The sequence below is a fragment of the Phytophthora ramorum genome (assembly GCF_020800215.1).
Source record: "Phytophthora ramorum isolate Pr-102 chromosome Unknown Phyram_PR-102_s0007, whole genome shotgun sequence".
In the NCBI taxonomy this organism is placed as follows: Eukaryota; Oomycota; class Peronosporomycetes; order Peronosporales; family Peronosporaceae; genus Phytophthora; species Phytophthora ramorum.
The window spans coordinates 2,425,442-2,447,353 of NW_027150653.1; the positions used below are offsets into that span (position 1 = coordinate 2,425,442).

General features: G+C 54.9%; 9 protein-coding genes across 10 annotated transcripts; 5 read left to right on the forward strand and 4 right to left on the reverse strand.

Annotated features, from left to right (window-relative positions):
• Window positions 1-440: 440 nt before the first annotated feature.
• On the forward strand, window positions 441-1,325 carry KRP23_8779 (uncharacterized protein; the record flags this gene model as incomplete). The annotated part of the gene is made up of 1 exon (XM_067894262.1): window positions 441-1,325. The coding sequence occupies one exon, from the start codon at window positions 441-443 to the stop codon at window positions 1,323-1,325; it is 885 nt and encodes a 294-aa protein (XP_067743713.1).
• A 3,263-nt stretch (window positions 1,326-4,588) lies between these two features.
• Window positions 4,589-6,726, forward strand: KRP23_8780 (uncharacterized protein; the record flags this gene model as incomplete). Its single annotated transcript, XM_067894263.1, has 2 exons — window positions 4,589-5,678; window positions 6,677-6,726. The coding sequence occupies 2 exons, from the start codon at window positions 4,589-4,591 to the stop codon at window positions 6,724-6,726; spliced, it is 1,140 nt and encodes a 379-aa protein (XP_067743714.1).
• A 1,591-nt stretch (window positions 6,727-8,317) lies between these two features.
• KRP23_8781 (Phosphatidylinositol polyphosphate 5-phosphatase type IV) lies at window positions 8,318-12,071 on the reverse strand (the record flags this gene model as incomplete). The annotated part of the gene is made up of 5 exons (XM_067894264.1): window positions 8,318-10,474; window positions 10,548-11,065; window positions 11,136-11,242; window positions 11,340-11,490; window positions 11,567-12,071. The coding sequence occupies 5 exons, from the start codon at window positions 12,069-12,071 to the stop codon at window positions 8,318-8,320; spliced, it is 3,438 nt and encodes a 1,145-aa protein (XP_067743715.1).
• Window positions 12,072-12,773: 702 nt separating this feature from the next.
• On the reverse strand, window positions 12,774-13,399 carry KRP23_8782 (CBS domain-containing protein CBSX3, mitochondrial; the record flags this gene model as incomplete). Its single annotated transcript, XM_067894266.1, has 2 exons — window positions 12,774-12,932; window positions 13,004-13,399. 2 exons carry the CDS (start codon window positions 13,397-13,399, stop codon window positions 12,774-12,776), a joined length of 555 nt encoding a protein of 184 aa, XP_067743716.1.
• A 227-nt stretch (window positions 13,400-13,626) lies between these two features.
• KRP23_8783 (uncharacterized protein) lies at window positions 13,627-15,693 on the forward strand (the record flags this gene model as incomplete). The annotated part of the gene is made up of 6 exons (XM_067894267.1): window positions 13,627-13,808; window positions 13,874-14,003; window positions 14,074-14,186; window positions 14,251-14,349; window positions 14,439-14,643; window positions 14,713-15,693. The coding sequence occupies 6 exons, from the start codon at window positions 13,627-13,629 to the stop codon at window positions 15,691-15,693; spliced, it is 1,710 nt and encodes a 569-aa protein (XP_067743717.1).
• Window positions 15,694-15,708: 15 nt separating this feature from the next.
• Window positions 15,709-16,341, reverse strand: KRP23_8784 (SAP30-binding protein; the record flags this gene model as incomplete). Its single annotated transcript, XM_067894268.1, has 1 exon — window positions 15,709-16,341. One exon carries the CDS (start codon window positions 16,339-16,341, stop codon window positions 15,709-15,711), a length of 633 nt encoding a protein of 210 aa, XP_067743718.1.
• Window positions 16,342-16,449: 108 nt separating this feature from the next.
• On the forward strand, window positions 16,450-18,686 carry KRP23_8785 (putative E3 ubiquitin-protein ligase HERC3; the record flags this gene model as incomplete). The annotated part of the gene is made up of 6 exons (XM_067894269.1): window positions 16,450-16,650; window positions 16,722-16,950; window positions 17,020-17,147; window positions 17,236-18,156; window positions 18,228-18,264; window positions 18,331-18,686. 6 exons carry the CDS (start codon window positions 16,450-16,452, stop codon window positions 18,684-18,686), a joined length of 1,872 nt encoding a protein of 623 aa, XP_067743719.1.
• A 129-nt stretch (window positions 18,687-18,815) lies between these two features.
• Window positions 18,816-20,282, forward strand: KRP23_8786 (the record flags this gene model as incomplete). Of its 2 annotated transcripts, none has more annotated exons than XM_067894270.1 (1): window positions 18,816-20,282. In XM_067894270.1, one exon carries the CDS (start codon window positions 18,816-18,818, stop codon window positions 20,280-20,282), a length of 1,467 nt encoding a protein of 488 aa, XP_067743720.1. The 2 variants fall into 2 exon arrangements, with proteins under 2 accessions (XP_067743720.1, XP_067743721.1); XM_067894271.1 differs by having other exon boundaries at window positions 19,356-20,282.
• A 59-nt stretch (window positions 20,283-20,341) lies between these two features.
• KRP23_8787 (Protein sel-1-like protein 1) lies at window positions 20,342-21,778 on the reverse strand (the record flags this gene model as incomplete). The annotated part of the gene is made up of 7 exons (XM_067894272.1): window positions 20,342-20,797; window positions 20,863-21,045; window positions 21,109-21,155; window positions 21,237-21,288; window positions 21,360-21,500; window positions 21,574-21,633; window positions 21,716-21,778. 7 exons carry the CDS (start codon window positions 21,776-21,778, stop codon window positions 20,342-20,344), a joined length of 1,002 nt encoding a protein of 333 aa, XP_067743722.1.
• Between the last annotated feature and the right edge of the window lie 134 nt (window positions 21,779-21,912).

The following is a 21,912-nucleotide window of genomic DNA, read 5'->3' on the forward strand; positions in this document are numbered from 1 at the left end:
TTAGCTATCGCTTATTACCCTTCGCCATTCAGATCACAGCTGAGCGGCACACCCCCGGATCCTGACGCTAGATCCGAGGGTTTCAACAGAACCGGTCCGTCCGTTAGTGTCTGTCGCCCAGCTGCCGAGAGATAGCGACGGCGGCTCCGATTCGCAAGAAAGAATCCGAGCCGTCGAAGACGGGCCCTCATTGGTCATTAACAACATAGCCAAGCGCAGCGAAGGCCTTTGGTTGGTCGATATCATCTCCACATGATAAGGAAATAACCTGCGGGATCAAAGCGGACTCCGGTTTGGCACCCCAAAACTTTCCACCCGAGTAATTATTTATTATTGGCCCGACTCGTATTGCAATTATTAAATTGTTGCTTAAACCATGTTGCAATACTAAATTGTCCGACCACTGGTATGAATCGAGTTTCTATAGCTCGCTCGCAGGCATGCAGGATTCGCTCCGCTGTTTGTCCTATGACTCTTGCGAGGCTGTGACCTCGTCGGACCACAAGCCGGTATCAGCTCGCTTCGAGGTAGTACTGCTGGCTTCGCTGCAGAAAGCGTCTCCGGTATCCCTTCTTGCGGAAGACGGCTTGTGGAACGCCAATTCGACGGATGCCAACCCCATGATCCTCCGCGCTCCTTCAGTGGGTACACTAGCTGCTTCCCGAATGAAAGACGTGCCGGGTGCGTGCGAGCTCAGACTGCGGATCGAGTTCCGCTCTATCCACTGGATAGACGCCGTAGACTCGGCGCTCTTTGACCGCGCCGAGCACGTACAATTCGGCTTCCTCTTCCCGCTTCCGTGTGAAGACGTTTTCGCGCCGCAGCGCAAACTGCACGAAGTGGCAGAGCACTTGACGTTTGGGGGCGACAATGGCAACACTGGAGGCATGGGGTTTGCATCCACCATCACGCCCACTTCCAACTTCCACACTTTGAAATGGCATGAGTTTGTCAACGGTGGGCTACGATATCACACAACGGTGGGCGCCGTTGGCCGCAAGCATGTGGCCGTGGTTCTGCGCTCGCTCAGCCGAGGGCGATCCATGTCCAAGACGTCATCAGCCTCACGGCTGTTAGGAGGCAGCTGCTCACCGTCGCCGCATACGAGCACCAACTCGATCGCGTCGACGTGCTCGCCGACACCCCACGGGAGCTCTGTAGGCTCGTCCTCATCGTTCTCCTCGGAGAAGCTCTTCGGGCACGGCACATTCTGCGCCGAGGGCATGACCAAGAAGCGTGACGTGTGTGTGCCGCTGACAATTGGCGGGAGACTGCTGGGACGCCTGCAGCTGCGAGTGTCGCTGCAAATGCGCCAGAAGAAGTGACGTCGGTGCAGACGACTGGAAATGAACAGTCGAAAGACACATATCTGCTGTACAATATCAAAGTAGAATTGAAGTACGTTGTACACGTATTGGTTTGTTTATCGTTGCCGAGAATGAGGCCAAATTCGCTCTGTTAAAAGGTGTCTGTTTTACAACAAGGACACCTAATGTCGCGATCGATTTTTGTCCGTGTATTCCGGTTACGTAGCGGAACTGATCAGCCAGCCACCTGTGTGGGACTGCTGCTTGCCAACATTTATGAATCTCCTCTTTCCAGCGCCGAAAAATGTCCGTGCTGGGAAACACCGTAGTGAAAACATTTGGCGGACAGCACACACTTACTCCACGTGAAGACAACAACTGCCCCCACTTGCGAGGACGCCAAGCTCGTCGAAGAGTTTAGTGTACATATCCAATTGAGCACCTTTCGCTCGCTTATAACTCACCCATCTACGGGAGTGTTAATACAGAGACCTACGTAGACAAACCTCTGCTTGCATTCCAAGCAATTCTGTTGCTCGCTGCATAGTTCACGATCAAAATTGAGGCTAGCCGCTCGAGACGAAGTGCATGGTAGCGCGATCCCTTACCGTGTACTAATAGAGGAGAATGATAAGTTGCTGCACTTCGCCCATTTCCTCCCACCAGTGCCTCGCAACGGGGCCAGCGAGGCTTGGCGACGACTGGGATCACAGAAATTCGATCACCGATTCTTGTCATAGCTGCACGCTGAACATGAAAGCACTGCCGACCTGCGACCATGTTGAAAAAAATCGGTTGTTAGGTACCTCAATACGTGTAGCTCATCGACCAGCACAGACCAGGTCGAAGCCATCTTGTTCATCTGTGAAACGACCTGAAACGAAAGTCGACTATCAAATCAACGGAGAACAAAGTTGGTCTTCCTCCGTAGCCAAAAGACCAGCGCCATGAGCGGCAATTCACGCACCATGAAGACGACACCGAAAATTCCCGCCTCTGAGTCCTAGCGCGTAACTGCTACTATTGCGTGGCAGCCCGCCGCTGAATAGCTCGCTTACGCTTTTGCCCCGCGCTGCCAGCTAAGGCTTGCACTTAAGTATGCGCCTAGCACGGCTGAGTCATCTTCAAACAAACAGCACTGCGTATCCTGCAAAGTAAAAGTAGGACGTCCTTGCAAACAACGAATGAACACGCATGAGCAACACGAATAGTACGCCAGTGAGTGCCGTGTTGGAGCAACAGCCATCGATATACAGTATAAGTCCTCCAAAAGCAGCAAACTGCACAACTACTACGTATCTGCTCTGCTGTAAACGCCGGCCGTCGGCTTGACTTGCAAGACTGAAGTCTGGAGCAGCGCCGCTGAGTTGCTTGCTAGGGGCACGCTTGGGGGGCAGCGAGAGCAGCTTGCCACGTGGAGAAAGGTATTGTGGTGTGCCACCGTCGCGCCACTGCCACCAACTCAACGAGAAATCCAACAGCGGAAGAAGTCCACTGGGTAGGCTGGCACCGCGCGAGCTCTTCACATCTACATATTGATTGGGCTGTCGCAGGTGCATATCTTGGTCGCAGACGTTGAAGTCTTATTTTTTTTAACGCCGCGCGAGCCTTAGTTGACGAGTACGTACTGGTATAGCACAAGCTGATTGATAAGGGGGTCTTACATGTAGGCCTCACCATTGTCAGTGTCCTACATGTACATGATGCAGCATTTGCAGCTACGTGATCGGGAACCTCACGGTCGCCGTGCAAATTCGCATGGAACTACATGTACACCAAGCGATACAGTCGCGCTGCGTGCGAGAAACACGCAATGGGGACGTAGTCACGCGCTTCAAGGATGCAAAGAGGCGCGATGTGTCAAAAGTTGATGGCTCTGTCTCGGTTATGACATATAAACGCGAAGCCAAAAGTTGGCTCGGTTATAACGGGCGTTAGTCATTGAGTGCGCGGCGGGGCCGATAGACTCGAGCCCACTATTTTTTGGGGCCGCACCACATTAGAATCCTGCTTGATGCTCGATGAATGTACGGCCATGAAGCGCTTTGAAAAGTCTACGCTTCACCGATCGACCGCTGTCGCGAATGAGATGCCAATGACGACCGCTCACCAGGTGCTTCTATGGGCCCGAGCGGGAACCGGGGAGCGTACATACGTGGATCTCACCATCAGGTCGGACGCTCGTGAGCGAAGCTCGCTGAAATCTGCGCAGTTCGTCATGGTTCGAGCCTGGTCGGCGTTCACACATCGCGGGGAAAACGGGTAAACAGCAGGACCTTTCCCAGGTGTGGTGGAGTCTCGGCACCAGTGCTTGCTACCCGCAGTGGAGGCGGTCACTGAAGCAGAGGCGAAGCTCATTTTTGTCGCCATCCTGCCAAATTTGCGTTTCAATCTGGTTTTGTAAAAATGTGTTAAGTCGAATACGACGTTACCATTTTACTAGGCCAGAAGTTGGTACCTAAGCTTTGGCGCGCCAAAACCGGTGTGCTTTATTTACAAGACGCCCTGCAACATGCCATGACGGTAGTATCGTCCACAGCGATGTAAATGACGATCGCCCTACTGGTGTCAAGTGCCGCCACATTAGCGCAGCAGTCATCTTCAACTAGGTAGTAGCTCCCTGGGACCGCAATCCCTTCCCCTCAGATAGCAAGGCTGACCGGGACCGAGCCGATTGTGTTGCCTGGCCTGCCGGTCCTGGGATCGAATCTCACATCCCACTGTTACTGTCCTGTATCGTTTTGCCGGTGAATTCCGCCACATGGGCCACCAGCTTTCTTCCTCGCTCAGCCTCGCGCGTTGCCTTCCACCCCGCTCGGATAGACCTTCCGAGCGTCTCGCCGGTGTACTCAAAAGGAACCACGACCAGCAGCATCGTGCATGTACTCGACCGCCCTCTCTATTTTCCTGGGCTTTGCGAGTGCGTTTCTCGACTCGCAAGTGACTCAGCGTTTGTATGCCGCTGGCCAGTATCAACTTGTGTCGCGTCGCCCCCAAGGGCGAAATACAATCTCACGGCTCGTAGGCGCCAGCCCGTTTTCCTCGGGTCCGAAGAGGGTTCGTTTAGCTCATTTAGCGATTCGTCCGGTACCCCAACGTACCCGACAGGAAAGCGGTCGACGCCGACGTGGACTTGACACGTTCGCCACATAGACAAGAAGAGCGGCCGGACCCGAGCCCCAGCTTTAAAGTTTAACGTCGGGTGCGTGGCAGCGATGAGCTGCTCCCCACTGCGACACGGACAGGCTCCCACGGGGGCCGCTTGGCGCCGCACTTCTTCAATGGAGCAAGCATCGCACTCCGTTGCGGCGCCACGCGCGCAGCCGACCGAGGATCGGCGGCGGGCGTCACAACAACAAGATCAATTCGGGTGTGAGACGGCCTGGTCTCCGGCATCGCCGTCCTCGTACTCGTGTGGCCTGCCCTCGATGTCCTTCAGTGACGCGATCGAAGAGGCGGCGGCCCTGAGCAAGCCCACGATGCACCGCGCCACTGGCAATCACGCGGACTACCACCGCCACAGTCACTCCCAAAGCAACAGTAGCAACATCGCGCTCAAGACCGAGCGCTCGGACGATCCTGCCATGGTGGCGGCCTCAACCTTCGAGCTGGACCGCGACATGATGGGCATGCTCGCCAACCTCAACGCCGGCCCGCCGCGCGCGCCCGTCGCCAACTGGGGCTTTGAGCCCACACCTACCGAGGCGCAGGCACTGTATGACCCGAACGCCGCGTTCATGGCCGGCAGCAACCAGCAGGTGGCGCTCTCTGGATCCATGATGATGACCCCGTCAGCGAGCGCCGAAATGACGCATATCTTGGGCATGGTCGCCACGGAGCCAGACTTCGTGAGTGGTGCCATGGACAACAACAACGAGTCCACAACGGTGGGCCCCGCTGCAGACCCCTTCTCCAGCATGGACAGCGGCTTCGTCATGCCGTATCAGGACTGCACGACCCTACCCGTGAGTGGCTTCCCGCCCTACGATAACGGAATGTACAAGCCAGCATTTGATAACACGGCTCAGTTCACGCCTCACGCGATGGACAATCACCTGGGCGAGGTTTCGACCCCGTTCTTCGGTAACAGTGGGGTGTCACAAGCTATGATGGTCACCGACCCCACGTTCCAGGGCACCATGGGCAACAACAGCGCAACTACACTATTTAATGAGGTCGCCCAACCTCCTGCTGCCAGCATGCTTGCCATCAATGGTGGATTCGCGATGTCCGATCTGTCGCTCCAAGAGGACGATGACAGCGACTGGAACGGATCCTCCTCTGATTTCTCGACGGTCTCCTCATCGCCAATTTCAAAAACCGTCAACCTAACGTCGTCTTCGTCGACACCAACGACCGCTGTCGCGTCAGGTGCGACTTCCAGGACCTTGACAACGAGCAAGGACGGATCAAAGAAGGCCAAACGGATACGTCGGTTGTGCTCGGTGGCTGGGTGCGGCAAACGCGCGCGGTCGCAGGACCTGTGCATTGCTCACGGTGGTGGCCGCCGATGCATTGTGGAGGGATGCGAGAAGAGTAGTCAAGGAGGCAACATGTGCATCAAGCACGGAGGTGGCAAGCGCTGCGAACACCTCGGATGTGACAAAGCCGCGCAGACCAACTCACTATGCAAAGCGCACGGTGGCGGCCCGCGATGCCAATACTCAGGCTGCACAAAGAGCTCCCAAGGTGGAGGTTTCTGCCGCGCACACGGAGGTGGCAAGCGCTGCGCCGCTGAAGGGTGCAACAAAGGTACACAACGTGGAGACTTTTGTGCGCTGCATGGCGGCTCTCGCTTCTGCGAGGTTCCAGGCTGCATGCGCAACGACCGCGGCGGAGGCTTTTGCGCACACCACGGTGGAGGCAAACGCTGTAACATCGCAAACTGCGACCGCTCCTGTAGGCGTAACGGGCTGTGCTCGACACACCTGCGTCTGCTGGGACAAGAGAGCGACGGCAAGGTGCGCGCGTGACCACCCAGACTCTGGACTGCTGACAACCTGGGATTATGACTGCCAAAGCCTTACATGCCGCCTTGCTGAAGTAAATATATAATCTTATGACGCTAACGGCATCTTGAACATGTTTGTGCTTATGAACTTGGCCTGCTCGATTTCTCGTCCGAGCATTTTGGTGCCCGTTTCGCCATGTGGATCATTCGACGCCACATCAGTACGCGACCGATTGTATATCTAACCGACCTTCACCACCCTTTGCCGGAGAACTCTGTCGGTCAGCTCTGGCCCGCGTTATTGGACGCTCATTTATTCAAAGTACCCAAATCGAAGGTGCAGTCCTTGGGTAGACTCTGGCTGTAAAATCCAAACTACTTGCAACATATTACTGTCCGACCTCTGCCTGCATGTAAGACCCCCTTATCAATCAGCTTGTGCTATACCAGTACGTACTCGTCAACTAAGGCTCGCGCGGCGTTAAAAAAAATAAGACTTCAACGTCTGCGACCAAGATATGCACCTGCGACAGCCCAATCAATATGTAGATGTGAAGAGCTCGCGCGGTGCCAGCCTACCCAGTGGACTTCTTCCGCTGTTGGATTTCTCGTTGAGTTGGTGGCAGTGGCGCGACGGTGGCACACCACAATACCTTTCTCCACGTGGCAAGCTGCTCTCGCTGCCCCCCAAGCGTGCCCCTAGCAAGCAACTCAGCGGCGCTGCTCCAGACTTCAGTCTTGCAAGTCAAGCCGACGGCCGGCGTTTACAGCAGAGCAGATACGTAGTAGTTGTGCAGTTTGCTGCTTTTGGAGGACTTATACTGTATATCGATGGCTGTTGCTCCAACACGGCACTCACTGGCGTACTATTCGTGTTGCTCATGCGTGTTCATTCGTTGTTTGCAAGGACGTCCTACTTTTACTTTGCAGGATACGCAGTGCTGTTTGTTTGAAGATGACTCAGCCGTGCTAGGCGCATACTTAAGTGCAAGCCTTAGCTGGCAGCGCGGGGCAAAAGCGTAAGCGAGCTATTCAGCGGCGGGCTGCCACGCAATAGTAGCAGTTACGCGCTAGGACTCAGAGGCGGGAATTTTCGGTGTCGTCTTCATGGTGCGTGAATTGCCGCTCATGGCGCTGGTCTTTTGGCTACGGAGGAAGACCAACTTTGTTCTCCGTTGATTTGATAGTCGACTTTCGTTTCAGGTCGTTTCACAGATGAACAAGATGGCTTCGACCTGGTCTGTGCTGGTCGATGAGCTACACGTATTGAGGTACCTAACAACCGATTTTTTTCAACATGGTCGCAGGTCGGCAGTGCTTTCATGTTCAGCGTGCAGCTATGACAAGAATCGGTGATCGAATTTCTGTGATCCCAGTCGTCGCCAAGCCTCGCTGGCCCCGTTGCGAGGCACTGGTGGGAGGAAATGGGCGAAGTGCAGCAACTTATCATTCTCCTCTATTAGTACACGGTAAGGGATCGCGCTACCATGCACTTCGTCTCGAGCGGCTAGCCTCAATTTTGATCGTGAACTATGCAGCGAGCAACAGAATTGCTTGGAATGCAAGCAGAGGTTTGTCTACGTAGGTCTCTGTATTAACACTCCCGTAGATGGGTGAGTTATAAGCGAGCGAAAGGTGCTCAATTGGATATGTACACTAAACTCTTCGACGAGCTTGGCGTCCTCGCAAGTGGGGGCAGTTGTTGTCTTCACGTGGAGTAAGTGTGTGCTGTCCGCCAAATGTTTTCACTACGGTGTTTCCCAGCACGGACATTTTTCGGCGCTGGAAAGAGGAGATTCATAAATGTTGGCAAGCAGCAGTCCCACACAGGTGGCTGGCTGATCAGTTCCGCTACGTAACCGGAATACACGGACAAAAATCGATCGCGACATTAGGTGTCCTTGTTGTAAAACAGACACCTTTTAACAGAGCGAATTTGGCCTCATTCTCGGCAACGATAAACAAACCAATACGTGTACAACGTACTTCAATTCTACTTTGATATTGTACAGCAGATATGTGTCTTTCGACTGTTCATTTCCAGTCGTCTGCACCGACGTCACTTCTTCTGGCGCATTTGCAGCGACACTCGCAGCTGCAGGCGTCCCAGCAGTCTCCCGCCAATTGTCAGCGGCACACACACGTCACGCTTCTTGGTCATGCCCTCGGCGCAGAATGTGCCGTGCCCGAAGAGCTTCTCCGAGGAGAACGATGAGGACGAGCCTACAGAGCTCCCGTGGGGTGTCGGCGAGCACGTCGACGCGATCGAGTTGGTGCTCGTATGCGGCGACGGTGAGCAGCTGCCTCCTAACAGCCGTGAGGCTGATGACGTCTTGGACATGGATCGCCCTCGGCTGAGCGAGCGCAGAACCACGGCCACATGCTTGCGGCCAACGGCGCCCACCGTTGTGTGATATCGTAGCCCACCGTTGACAAACTCATGCCATTTCAAAGTGTGGAAGTTGGAAGTGGGCGTGATGGTGGATGCAAACCCCATGCCTCCAGTGTTGCCATTGTCGCCCCCAAACGTCAAGTGCTCTGCCACTTCGTGCAGTTTGCGCTGCGGCGCGAAAACGTCTTCACACGGAAGCGGGAAGAGGAAGCCGAATTGTACGTGCTCGGCGCGGTCAAAGAGCGCCGAGTCTACGGCGTCTATCCAGTGGATAGAGCGGAACTCGATCCGCAGTCTGAGCTCGCACGCACCCGGCACGTCTTTCATTCGGGAAGCAGCTAGTGTACCCACTGAAGGAGCGTGGAGGATCATGGGGTTGGCATCCGTCGAATTGGCGTTCCACAAGCCGTCTTCCGCAAGAAGGGATACCGGAGACGCTTTCTGCGACGAAGCCAGCAGTGCTACCTCGAAGCGAGCTGATACCGGCTTGTGGTCCGACGAGGTCACAGCCTCGCAAGAGTCGTAGGACAAACAGCGGAGCGAATCCTGCATGCCTGCGAGCGAGCTATAGAAAACTCGATCCGTATAGGACGGTACTCGGTACCCGCCATGCGTGGCCACGAGTGAGTAGTTGCGCTGGAACGTGTCTGCGTCAAGTGGTTGTCGCAGAGCTTGCCCTCGGATGCGGCGGAACGTTGGGAAAAATGAGATTTCGCTTTCTTGGAATCCATGAAAGAGCTGCTGCGAGCGACACAATTGGTACAGCTCGTCGTGCTCCTCAATCAACGTCCGTAGTAGGAAAGGCGCCGAGCTACTGCCGCTGTTGCTTGTGGATGTATCTGTACGTCCCCTGATGTGACGTTGGCTTCTCCGAACTGTGACGATCGGTGTCGGACTATGCACTTTGGGTGTGATGCACTGCCGAAAATCACCCTCATCGGGATGAGGAGACAGTTCCAGCTCGCTTATCGACGTCTGAAGCATCGCTGGGGAGCACGGTGATGATAAACGTAGCGTGTAAATTTCGTCGCTGGTATGGTGATGTTCAGTGCCAGCATTCACGAGCAGCTCCAACATATCCATCGGCGTCGCCCTTTTGCGTGTCATTCGATAGTTGAAATCACCAAGAATGAAGCTGTGGTGGTGCAGATGTGGAAAGCCAAAGCCGTAGTCTTCTTCATCCAGATACAGCTGCTGCAGGATTTCCATCGCGTCTTGATTGCGCCGCTCTACTTTGGACGGCGGTTGATGCGGCTCAGTTGTCGTTCCTTCCGATGCCGAGGTTTTGCTACCGCCACTGTCCCCACCACTACTTCGCCCGATACTTCCGCTGCTGTTTGGCAAAGTCGACTCCACAGAACTGTCTCCACCTTTCTGAGTTTGTAAGACCGCGTTTGAGCTTTTCTTCCGCTTTGCTCGCTTCAAGCTCGATGAATCGGATGCCAAGTGGCACGTCACGAACGCAAAAGATGTATCGTCAAACCGAAAAGACATGCCCACCGCACCTTTGTTTGATGCACGACCAAAAACCAGTAGTGACTTGCCGCGAAACACTTCTTGGGCGTTTTTGTTGCTGCTTTGTCTGTGAGGCATACGAAAGCGCCCTGACGCCACAGCTGTGGCTCGCACAAAGATCGACAGAGCGATGTAGCCATGATAACCTAACGCCGTAGCTCGTTTGCCGATCTCGCGCGAATAGTGCACGTATTTGCTAGTGGAGCCGGAGACGAGATGGCGCACAATCTTGATCTGCAGGTCTGCGAGATCCATGCACTCTTGCACGCCAATTATATACACATCTTGCCCTAACGGAATCCATTCGCGCTGTGATGTTCATCAATGCTCTACAGTTAGTTCGTCAATTCCCTCGCAATACCATAAAACCCGCCATTATTACCAGTTCGTGTTCGTTGACATCCTTCTCGCCCATATTAAAGGTGGACGTGAAGATAGCGATTTTTTTCGGCTCCACTCGTGCGGGTGGTGTGTGGTATAACGAGAAGCGTTTCTGCAAACGCTGCTGCCAAGTACGGTAGCCGTAGCTGTGGTCTTCCGTTGCATGTGCTTTCCGAGAGTGTGCGCTCCTGGTAGTATTCGAATCGCCACTGTCCGATTCGCAGGAAATGTTGCGACCTGATTGTGTTAGTGCTGTCCCGATCCTCGTAGATGAAACCATTGGTGCCTCGTTGTCATCCTCTACTCCCGCTGCGCGCTTTTTCACAACGTGGCCACCCATTATGCTTTCCGTCGGAGACGATACGCTTTCAGCCTCGCACTCACGGGGTTGAGGCACCTCCTTCGAACGTCTGCGGCAAATACCACCGTACACGATTGAGTTGGAGAAGCCATTCAGATCTTGGACCACCTGCATGGCGAGGCCTACGCTTAAACTGTTCATCCCACTGGCCTCAAACACTTCCGATGCACAGTACACCATGTCACCTCCTCCATATTTTTCAAGCGAGAGTCAGAATGGAAAACGTACTGCGGTAGATCATCATGGGAGTGCGATGGGCTATGAATACGACGATATAGAGCAAGAGCTTCCGCCGAATCAACATGGACGACGTATCGGCTTCCACTGTGTCGTGCCTGCCAACATCACGAAGTCACCAACAAGCACAGCACATGTCAAAATCATTAGCATAACGAAGTTCACACATGAGCCAGCTTGTTCCCGTCCATATACCTGGCCACGCGCTGCTTCATATTGAGGTGGATGAGTGCCAGCAGCACGAAGTTGAAGACGATCATGAGCAGGTAAAACAGGTAAAAGTTGAGGAACATGTAGCGGATCTCGTCCAGCCAGCAGTAGAACGTTGCGTCACCATACTTGTCCGCTACAAACCAACCAAATCAAATCAAATGAGCTCCAACATCTCCACCCAACACGAGTAAAATCCCCCCCCCACATACTCATGAGATGGAACACGACGAAGCCTAATCCAGGGACGACTGCAACTGCCAAGAAGAGCGGGAACCTCCTCTGCCTCGTAGCGTCGGACTCGCCGCCCGCGATCCAGCGGTACAGGTTGTAGGCCATGCAGCAGATCCAGATGCAGCTGGCGAGGTTAGCGGCCTGGATCACAGCGGCCTGTGCCCTGCAGAGCGCGTAGTCGTGCACGACGCTGCGCCCCACCGCGCGGGCGGCGATTGTGACGAGGTCGAAGAGCGCCAGTACGAGCACAAGTTTGTCCATGAAGTCCACGCGGCTACGCTGGCGCCGGGGCTGGAGTTGGAGCTGGAACGGCAGCGGCAGCGGCTGCGCGGGCCGTCTGGAGCCGCACCAGTGCGCGAAGCCGAAGTGCGCGAGAACGTAGAGCGTCCCCAAGAACGACAGCGCGCTGGACAAGTAGCCTGCGAGCTGGAGGCGCGCATCCTGCGCGTCCGAGAGCGCCTCGCTGGGGCCCGCGTCGCGCATGCCGACGTCGGCGGAGTAGTGCGTGAGGCAGCAAGAAAGAAGTCCAGGGTGGGCTTGTGATGGTGCGTACAGTGGCGTGGACAGCCTCCATGTGCTGACGTCCGATCCGTACGGAGAGTGGGATGAGTCGCGGGATTGGTCGAAAAGGGCGGACAAAGCGCTGATTGGCTGGATAGCTTCAAGCAGAGCAGAAAAGAGTCGGACGGCGTTACCGTGGGTGAACATGGGTACACCGACGCCGAAGCGGCTCAAGTTGATAGTCGCCGTGCGAGTCCAGCTGCGCGCCTCACTTCAGAACACGCTTGATGGCCTGACTCGAGTGTTGCTGCTGGGTGGGGGCACTTGCACCACGACGGACGGATTGTGGACGCTGAGCTGAGTCAACAGCATCCTGCCAATTGGGCGGTCAAGCGCCTTTCGTGCCATAGAGCTTGGTCGTCGTCGAACTGTGGTCGGGTCGGGTCGGACAGCGCGGTCAGGTAACGTGTGAGCGAATCAAGTTTCCTTGCTCGCACGATGGTCCTAAAATGGTCGCAGCACGCACTTGTTTCTTATCGTTAAACTAACCCAGCGCTATTTGCGAAGAAAGCTGCAGCACTCGCTTTTGAGTTCAGGCAATGTGACGGCTTCCATTGGTTTCAGCAGGAGCTCCTTGTGTGAAAGCAGCACGACACTAAACCGAGTCTGCTGCCAGAGACGCACTCAGTCCAGCACAAAGTGGCCGCCGTGGCCCAGTGCGAAATTGCTGAGCGTGTCCATGTCAGCGTCGTGCTCGCGGTTGATCTCCCGCACGATGTCCTTGATAGACAGCATGCCGATTAGGTCGCCGTCGCCGTTCATCACGGGCAGATGGCGGACGTCCTGCAGACCCACACAATCAAACTGGTCAGACATCTTTATGCCTCACCGTAATGCTTTAGAGGCAAGCGTACACTAGAGAGCATCTTGCTCATGAGCTGGTTGGGGGTCTCGTTCGCGCTGGCAAACGTGAGACGGGCTCGGTGCGTCATGATCTGCCCCACGAGCGTTTCCTTGGCCGTAAGCCCCTGCAGCTCCACCTTCTTCACGTAGTCGCGCTCCGTGACGATGCCCACGAACTTGCCATCCTCGCCGCTCACCGCGAGGCAACCCAAGTTAATGCCGGCCATGCGTGTGATGGCCTCGTACACCGAGGCATTCTCGGAGATCACGAAGTTCACGCCGTTGTAGCACGACTTGTTCATCATATCCTTCGCCAGTCCCTTCGTGTACACGCTGCGACCGGAGGCGGGCAGCGCGAAGGTGCCAGCGCGTTTGGCCAGCAGGCGGGAGACGGAGAGAAGGCTCATATTGCGCAGGAGATTGCAACGTGCGTTTGTGCGAGTATTTCGGGCTGATCCTCTCAAAGAAACGAGGACGCCCCCTCCCTCTATTCGCATCGAGAGGCAAGACAGTTTACTTGGGATTTGTATGTATGCGATGAGGAGGGGATTCTGAAGCGGCGGAGCTTCAACTTGGAGATCTATATGGCCCACGTCACTTCGCACAAGAAGTATCGTGCAAGATACTGCAAGATATGAGGGAGGAACACGTGGCCGCCGCCGCCAGCAGCCGATCGAGGCCCACCACGCAGCTGGAGAAGCCCCACTGGCGGGTTTCCTTCGGGTTCTGGACCGAGCTCGACGCGCTGTATCACTCGTATCCTCCTCCGCCGAAGCCACGCTGCCCAGCTCTGCCACTAGACGCCGCCACGGAATGGTAGCGCACCGCTTTTTGGGTCGCCGCTTGTAAAGCAACGTAACAACACTCTACTTGCAACGTAGGAATAAGCGTCTCGTGCCGGATGATATTGAGCGATTCATGGGCAATCCAGCGGCAGCGGCTTGCCTTCGAGCGGTCGTAAGTAATACGGAGGCTGAGTCTGGCCCCGTGTTCACAAACTTCATTATTAGCGTAAGGTTTCTTGAGGGGCTTGGAGCTAGTAGACTATCGCAATGACCTTGTGATTCTTTGTGCTGCTCAGGGCGGACGCAGCACTGGCAAATCCACATTTGCAGGCATCCTTCGGAAAACGCTACTGACAGTAACTTCGGAACAACCTTGCCGGTTTGCAACACTCAACGCTAGTGAATTCGTGTAAGATGAACTTTGTCGCGTTGCCGGAATGCCTCTCTTCGCGCCTAATGATCGTTACTTTCAGGGACAAATTGCTACCACGTAAATTGGAGGATGCTGTTAGACGTCTCGACGCTTCCAAGACAGGAACGGTATCGTTCTTGACCATCGAGTGCTTCGAGAGGTGGTGCATTATACTTGGTTCAATATGTGTAACTTGGAATGGATTGGTTACGAAATCATGATCTCACGTTGTGCCTCCACTGTGTATAGCGTTACTCCAAGTGTACAGCAGCACTTTTTCGTCCCGCTGCTCGCAGAGGCAAACTTAAAGAAGGTTTTCGTCATTTTACTGGTGCGTCCGGATGTCAATAAACTTGCCGAGCAGATCAAAACGCAAGCGACGAAGGTACACTTACACCCGTTGTCGGCAAACCTCGTCCGTACCAAGTTGCTGCTCACTTGTCAGCAAGAGCGGGTATGTCACTCAAAATATGTACGTCTCCGGTGATGACATCGTTGTCACTTATATGACGCTGTACATTAGATCGGCTTCACAAGAGAAGGGCTTGAGGAGCTCGCCAACATATACGCATTCAAGCTAATGCCCTGCTTGGATAAACTGCATGAGATCTTCCTCAAGCAATACTTCATCAGCCAGACAAACGTTTTGAAGATCTGCCAGCCAGCACCCACCAATTGCAGTACCGTGATCACTTCTGTTGCTCCTCCGTTCCCACTTTCCATACTTCGGATGAATGAGCCGCTTCGCCGCTGCCCCAAGTGTACGTTGCTACCACCGTGCTCACACATCTCGCTCGAAAAACTATTTTCCAAAATCGATCAGGTTCGAGCCCTTTACCCGGAAAATGGTCGTAGACCAGAAGTGATTGCTAGGGCTGCTACATCCATGGGGAGCTCTCCCGACAAGTCTTACAATGCAGCATCGAATGGCGCTTCCCCAGCTGCATCTGATCGAACAATTTGCCCCTCTTTTGGTCGGCGTGGAGTGTGTACCAACGTTCAGAAATTAGGGCGTTGTCGCTACGCGCACCCGTTGGATCTCCACACGATTGATACGACAGCTATGATTCCCAGGTGTCGCGTTCACACCTTGCCACTGCCATGCTTGCACTGCGCCAACGCCGAGCAACTCAAGCTAGATGCACGGAAAGAATTTGCAGCGTGTGAAAGTCTAAAGCGCGAGTTGTTGCGCAATCGACAAGCATTGGCGGGTCTTGAGACTCAGCGCTACGTGTTTGCCCGCGATCGAGGGAAAACCGCCAAGTGGGGTGATGCGAAGAAGTTGGCCGACGAGCAGCTTGCGCGGGTGGATGCAGCATTGAACTCAACAAAGATCAACATCAAACATCAGGAACAAGAGTTATCTTCTCATCAAGATGTACTCGAGAACTTGCATGAAGCCATCGCCCATGGACGTAGTAGAGGTCTTGGCAAAGGCCACGGGCAAATCGAACTCAAACAAGAGGAGAAACAGCGAAATAAAGCGGCCACTGTAGCCGTGTAACGTTTTACTACAAAATTACACTCCATTACTAGCAACAAACTGAAGCTGTCGAGGGTCCGGAGCACATCGTTGCTGCTGCAACTGGCGCTGCGCTCGGGCGTCGGCTCGCTTCTTCTGTTCGAGTGCCAGTGCGTCGGCGTACTCGTGCAACGGCAGCCCGTGAGGGTCGAACACCTCAGGCGAAAAATTGGACTGCAGTTCGTCAATGCCGAAGTACTCGACCACCTTCTCCAGGATGTACGGATTGCGCACCTCCTTCTTGTCCTGCAGCGTCGTCTGGAAGTCCTGGCCGCGGTCGTGTTGCACACGCAGGAACCGCTCAATACGCTGCTGCGTCTCGTTGTCGTCAGTTAGCGGTGCGGCAGCCGGAGGGATGCCAGCACGTAAGAGCATCGTCTCTTCATCTCCGTCGTCCATGGACGCATCCGGGCCACTGGCCACAGCTGCAGCAACTGGTTCACTGGGCTCTGCAGCCTCTTCGCATGACTTGGTTGGTGGTTCGCTGGCCTTGACGGCAGCTTTAACTACAGGATCTTCGACTACACATGCAGAGACAGTAGGAGCTGCGGCGACAGGCTGCGTATGAGCTGGCGGAGCGGTGTCCTCCTCGTCCGACGACGAGCCGTACTCGAGCCCGAGCGAGTTCATCCTACTTTGTGCGCCACACCATAGATAATTAAAATGTAGCCATGTCGCCGAAACGACGCGAACTTTGAGCATGTAGCATCGACGATGGCATCTAACCCACTCGAGCGAATGCGCGAGCAGCGCGCTATGAAGCTTCTGGACGCACTGCAAGGTGATCTACGGGCGCAGATGCGACTCGAGAAGGACGAACTGGGTCGAAATGGAGAGAACAAGAAGGCCAGCGTTAGGCGGAAGGAGAGGATCGCTCGATTCTCGGACCCGCAGGAGCGGGAGCGCATCTGGTGCCGCGAACAATTGCCTTCGTACGAGGTTGAGCATGTAGCCGCGGACACGTTGGGATTTCCCCTTGGATTGCTGAAAATGGTGCTTGTTGTACGCAGGGTATGGCAATCCGCAGCTTGCCGAAGACACGGGATTTCTGGAGCGAAGTTAATGTTTCAGAGTGGTGCAAGACCGAATTGGATGCTGCATGCACGCTATTAGATCTGTCAACAGAAGGCAAAAAACTGGAGTTGATAGCTCGCATCCAAGATTGGGTGCATGAGCCTGAAATTCTTGCTCGTGCGCAAGAGCAGCGTCTTCTTGAGCTTCAACAGGACGCGGTTCTGGGTGAGTACTAATTTAACTTTGCCATGTACACGAAGCCGTTTCCTAAGCTGGATCGCTTGCTGTCACCAGCTTCCGGGCGGGTATTTGCATTCGGGTCCAACTCTAACGGAGAACTTGGGTTGGGCCACCGCCGCACTTGCGATATACCCACAGAGATTGAGAGCTTCCGTGGAGCACACATCTCGCACGTTTACTCGGTAAAGATCAAGTGCTGGTTTGCATTAGTTTGTTGCACTGAAAACATCTTGAGCTAAAACTTTGTCTGGACTTGCTCAAATGACCCAGGGGTTTGATGCCAACTTCGCTTTTGCCCGCACCGACGATGGACAAGTATTTGCATGGGGTGGTGGCGGGCGTGCTGTATTTAATGAACCCACCTGTAGACCAAACGTGCAGCTACAAGAACCAGCAGAACAAAGCAAAGAGGCTGTAGACAGAGTTAACTCTGCACGTGGTGGTGATGGTGGTTCGTGTTTCCTGTTTCCAAGATCGGTTCCACGCCTGTCAAGTAAACGTCCAATGCATATTGCATGCGGCCGGACTGGTGGACACGTCGCGATGACAAGCAGTAAGGGTGAATGTTTTACATGGGGAAAAGGAGAATATGGCGAGCTGGGAACAAACACTTGTGAGTATGGTGGCAAGGGCATCACGGAGTTTCCAGTGCACGTGGAATCGCTGCAGAACTCGTACATTGCTCTCGTCAGCGTGGGAAATACGCACACTGCGGCCATCACTGATAAAGGGAGACTGTATACTTGGGGTAGTTGCTGGAGCGGCCAGCTCGGCTTGGGAGAATCCAAGCGTGCTGGAGTGAAAGACAAGCACTTGCAGTTGTGCTTTCCAACACCGACATTTGTCGAAGCACTTCAAAGCAGACGCATCACTAGAGTTTCCTGTGGTGCTGTACACACTGCCGTCGTATCTGCTGACGGTCAGCTCTTCACTTTTGGTTGCGGCGATGGCGGACGTCTTGGACTTGGCAGCAACGAGGATTCGTTCCACCCCCAATTGGTACGTGCTCTCGAAAACAATGTAGTGCTAGATGTGTGCTGCGGAAGCTGGCACACGCTTTGCGTTGCTCGAGAGCGAGAGGAAGCATTCCCAACTAGAGCTCCTCGACGAGTTCTCGGTGTGTCTGCTACGACCAGCGCAGACAGCGCCGGCGGCTTCGTATACAGTTTTGGTAGCGGGCTTCAGGGACAGGTTGGTCTCAACGATTCTGCACCGGTGACGCATGAAATCCCTGACATTATTGCATTTGTGTTGTTGCGTAGCTTGGCCTGGGGAAGCAGAAGCTAGCTGCACTTCCAAGTAAGTGCTTCATTCGTTATCTTTACGTTATGGTTTGCACTCATAGCACTTGTCCATGACCTCCAGCCTGCATACCAACGCTTCGCCATCGCCACGTTCGCTGTCGCGCCATCGCAACATCGTCTCATCATACCTGCGCTTTAGCCGTCGACGGAAATCTCTACACCTGGGGCCAGAATACTTCGGGCTGTCTAGGACGGAAGAGCTCAGAAACTGCATCGACCGAGTTGGCAGAGCCTGCGGTCGTGGACCGCGGCAACTTCCGAGGTTACGGTGTGGGGCCCATCGTCTCCATTGCCGTGGGTCGTTGCTTCACGTTGTTCGCAACGGGCCCATGGGAACCCCGCGAAGAGCCCTCGAAGACGCACTTCCAGCTGCAGACAAAGGTCAATCGCCCCATATCAAGAAGTGTAGCCATGTAGTATCCACAAGATTCTTCACCATACTGAAACCCAGTTCAACGGCTCTCTCCCGTGTTTGGCCAATCACATGTAGTACGTTTGCAATCGGCTCATTCGCCGTTCCGCCGTCTACCGGATACGACCGGTGAGATGCAGAGCGCGCCGCCCTCCTCGCAGGGCAACATGATAGACACGGGCGTGTACCGCTACGAGCGCAACCGTGCGAGCCACGAGTTCTTCTCCCCAGGCCCACACGCCACCACGCGCACGGCCACCGCGCCGTCCGCCATCTTCAACTTGGTGAGCACCATCATCGGCGGCGGGATCCTGTCGCTGCCCTTTGCCTTCGACAAGTGCGGGCTGCTCGTGGCGCTCGTCTTCATGATCATCGCCGCCTCCGCCTCCACTTTCAGCCTCTACGTCATCGTGAGTTGCAGTCGTCGAGGACGCGCCGCCTCGTACGAAGAAGTGGTGCGCAAGGCGCTGGGAGTTCGAGCCGGACGCATCACCGTCCTGCTGCTCGTGCTGCTCACGTTCCTCACTCTCGTGGCGTACGTCATCCTCACCAAGGATCTTGTGGGCTCGCTGGGAGCGAGATTCCTCTACAATCGCCCGATCTCCGAGGCGGAGCAGAACGTCCTGACCGTCATCTGCGTGCTGCTCGTGTCACCAGCGCTGCTGGCGCGCTCCATGGACGCGCTGCGCTTCACGTCGATCTTCAGCCTCGTGTCGGTGCTGGTGCTCGCAATTGCCATCACCGTCCGAGCTGCGGGTACTGTCTTTGGCCGTCGAGATAACCTGGAAGTCGAGGCCGAGCCCCAGATCCCCATCAAGATGGTTCCTGACAGCTGGGCAGATGCCGCCTACGCGTTCCCCATCATCTCCGTATCGTTCCTCTGCCACTTCAACGTCATGCCGGTCTATCGTGAGTTGCACAAGCCGACGCGCCACCGTTTAAAAAAGATCGTGGCGTCGACCATGTTCTCGACCTGGATATTTTACATACTGGTCGGAATCATGGGATACCTGTTCGCCTTTCAGCAGCAAGGCGGTGTGCAAGGCGATATCCTGAACAACTTCAGTGACAACGACCCACTCGTGAATCTCGGGCGACTCGGCCTGCTGATCACCATCCAGTTGAGCTTGCCACTCATTATCCAGCCGTGCCGCAGCAACCTGCTTCGACTGGCCAAGATCATGCGCACCTTCATGCGGACGCGTGCCAAAGTTTATGATGCGACCGATTCGTCAGACTCCGATAATGAAGTCGAAGCTGCTGGGGAGGGGACGACGCTGTTGCCTACAGGTGGTGCTACTCCACCCCACGGAAGGTTGAAAGCGATGGTCGTGCATGTTGTGCTCACTGTCGGCATCATGGCTGGCGTGATCACGATCGCTCTTCTGTCGCCGGGTGTGGCTGTTGTGTGGAATCTCATGGGCTCTACTGTCGGCCTCCTCATCTCTTACGTCTTGCCGTGCGTGTCGTACGTGTGCATTCGGCGCGAAAAGCCGAACACAGACCGCCGCAAGCTCACGGCCTGGATCATTCTCGCGGTCAGCTCCATCGTCTGCGCCGTGTGCACGACCCAGGCCTTCGTGTCGGTCTTCAGTCTCTAGGCAAAATAACCAAAGTAACTAGATAGAAATAAAAGTTCAATCAAAATCTGCGCGATGCATCAATGTTTAACGGTGGCGATTTCCTGCTCTGGATCCTTCAGCTGTTCCATCGACGCCAGTAGCTCCTTTGCATTCAGGTCGTGTGGAGCAGCCAGTTCCAGCCACTTACGCGCCGTCTCCACGTCCTTAGGCACCTTGCCGTATCCACTGGTATACATCTGCGCAAGGTTTATCATCGCCATGACAAAGCCCTTTTCCGCGGCTCTGCGGAATAGTGCCTCAGCTTGAAGGGCATCCTGCGGCACGCCGTCGCCGGTGAGGAAGAGGTACCCCAAGTTGAACTGCGCCGTAATGACACCCGCAGTAGCTGCCTCCTTATAGTACTGAACGGCACGAGGCTGATTCTTCTGCACGCCACCCCTGCCAAACGAGTAGTACTCGCCCAGTCGAGACTTCGCACTCGGGTCACCGGCTTCGGCTGCCTTGATCAGCCACTTCAACGCCTCGACCTCGTTCTGCGCATCCAAAGCTCAACATAAGCTACCCCCGATGGTCGTATCCAAAGCCAATTTGCTGTTACCTTTTTCGTTCCTGTCCCTGACGTGTACATGTTGGAGACGTTCATGTAAGCTGGTGGAACACCGCTCTCAGCACACTTCATGAACAGCTCGAAGGCCTTCTTCTCATTCTTGCGCGTGCCTTCGCCAGTGCTCAACGCGTCTGCGTAGGCGAACGTACCCCACCCATGACCAGCTGCAGTCAACTGTCAAGGCGTATTCGTTCAGTTAAACATCGCCCAGCCATGCCAAAGAAATGCTCTGCCCACCTCTTTGAAGTACTTGATAGCTCCTGCCGCGTCCTTCTTTGGAAAGCCTGCAGCCAGCAGCAGATACCGCGAAGTGTCAGTTTTGATCGCTTGGCTCAGTCGATAACATCAGTTAGCGGGACACTTACCGATACCCTTCTTCATGCACAGCGCGTAGCTGAACTTGGCCTTTTCACTTCCCTGTACGTGGAGAGGGACAACAAAGTTTGAGACACAGCCATACTTGTACCATCATTGAAAACACTGCCCACCTTGTCCATAGCAATTCTCCAGACGTGCAGAGCCTTCTGCACCTCGTCATCGTTGCCCTCAGCGTTGTTGTATACCATGTTCCCGAGACCGTGGAACTGCATGGGCGAGCTCAACCTGGCCACCAGCGGCGACTCCTTGAACTGCGAAGCGTCCAATAACGTTAATGTCAATATTTGACACTAACTCACACACTGGTATCCACCGAGCACGCACCTGGTCCACCGTATCACGTTGGCCGAGCTTCCGCAGCTTCGTCAGCACCTCCTTCAGCTCCTGCAGGGACGAAGTAAGGACACTCCATACATTACACCAACGAGCAGATACATCGAGTACACACTACAGAGAGAAAACGAACCTCCTCGCCCTCCTTAGCTCGCGCGCCGCGCGACTTGCGCCACGCAGTCAGCACCCGCTGCATGGCAATGCGATTGTTATGCGGCAGAAGCGCTTGTCACTCTCTTGGGGCACTTCCATAACGCATCATCCTGCAATATCGGTGAGGCACTTCCGTAATATATGTCCTTTAAGTTATAATCCCCTATCCAACAGCAT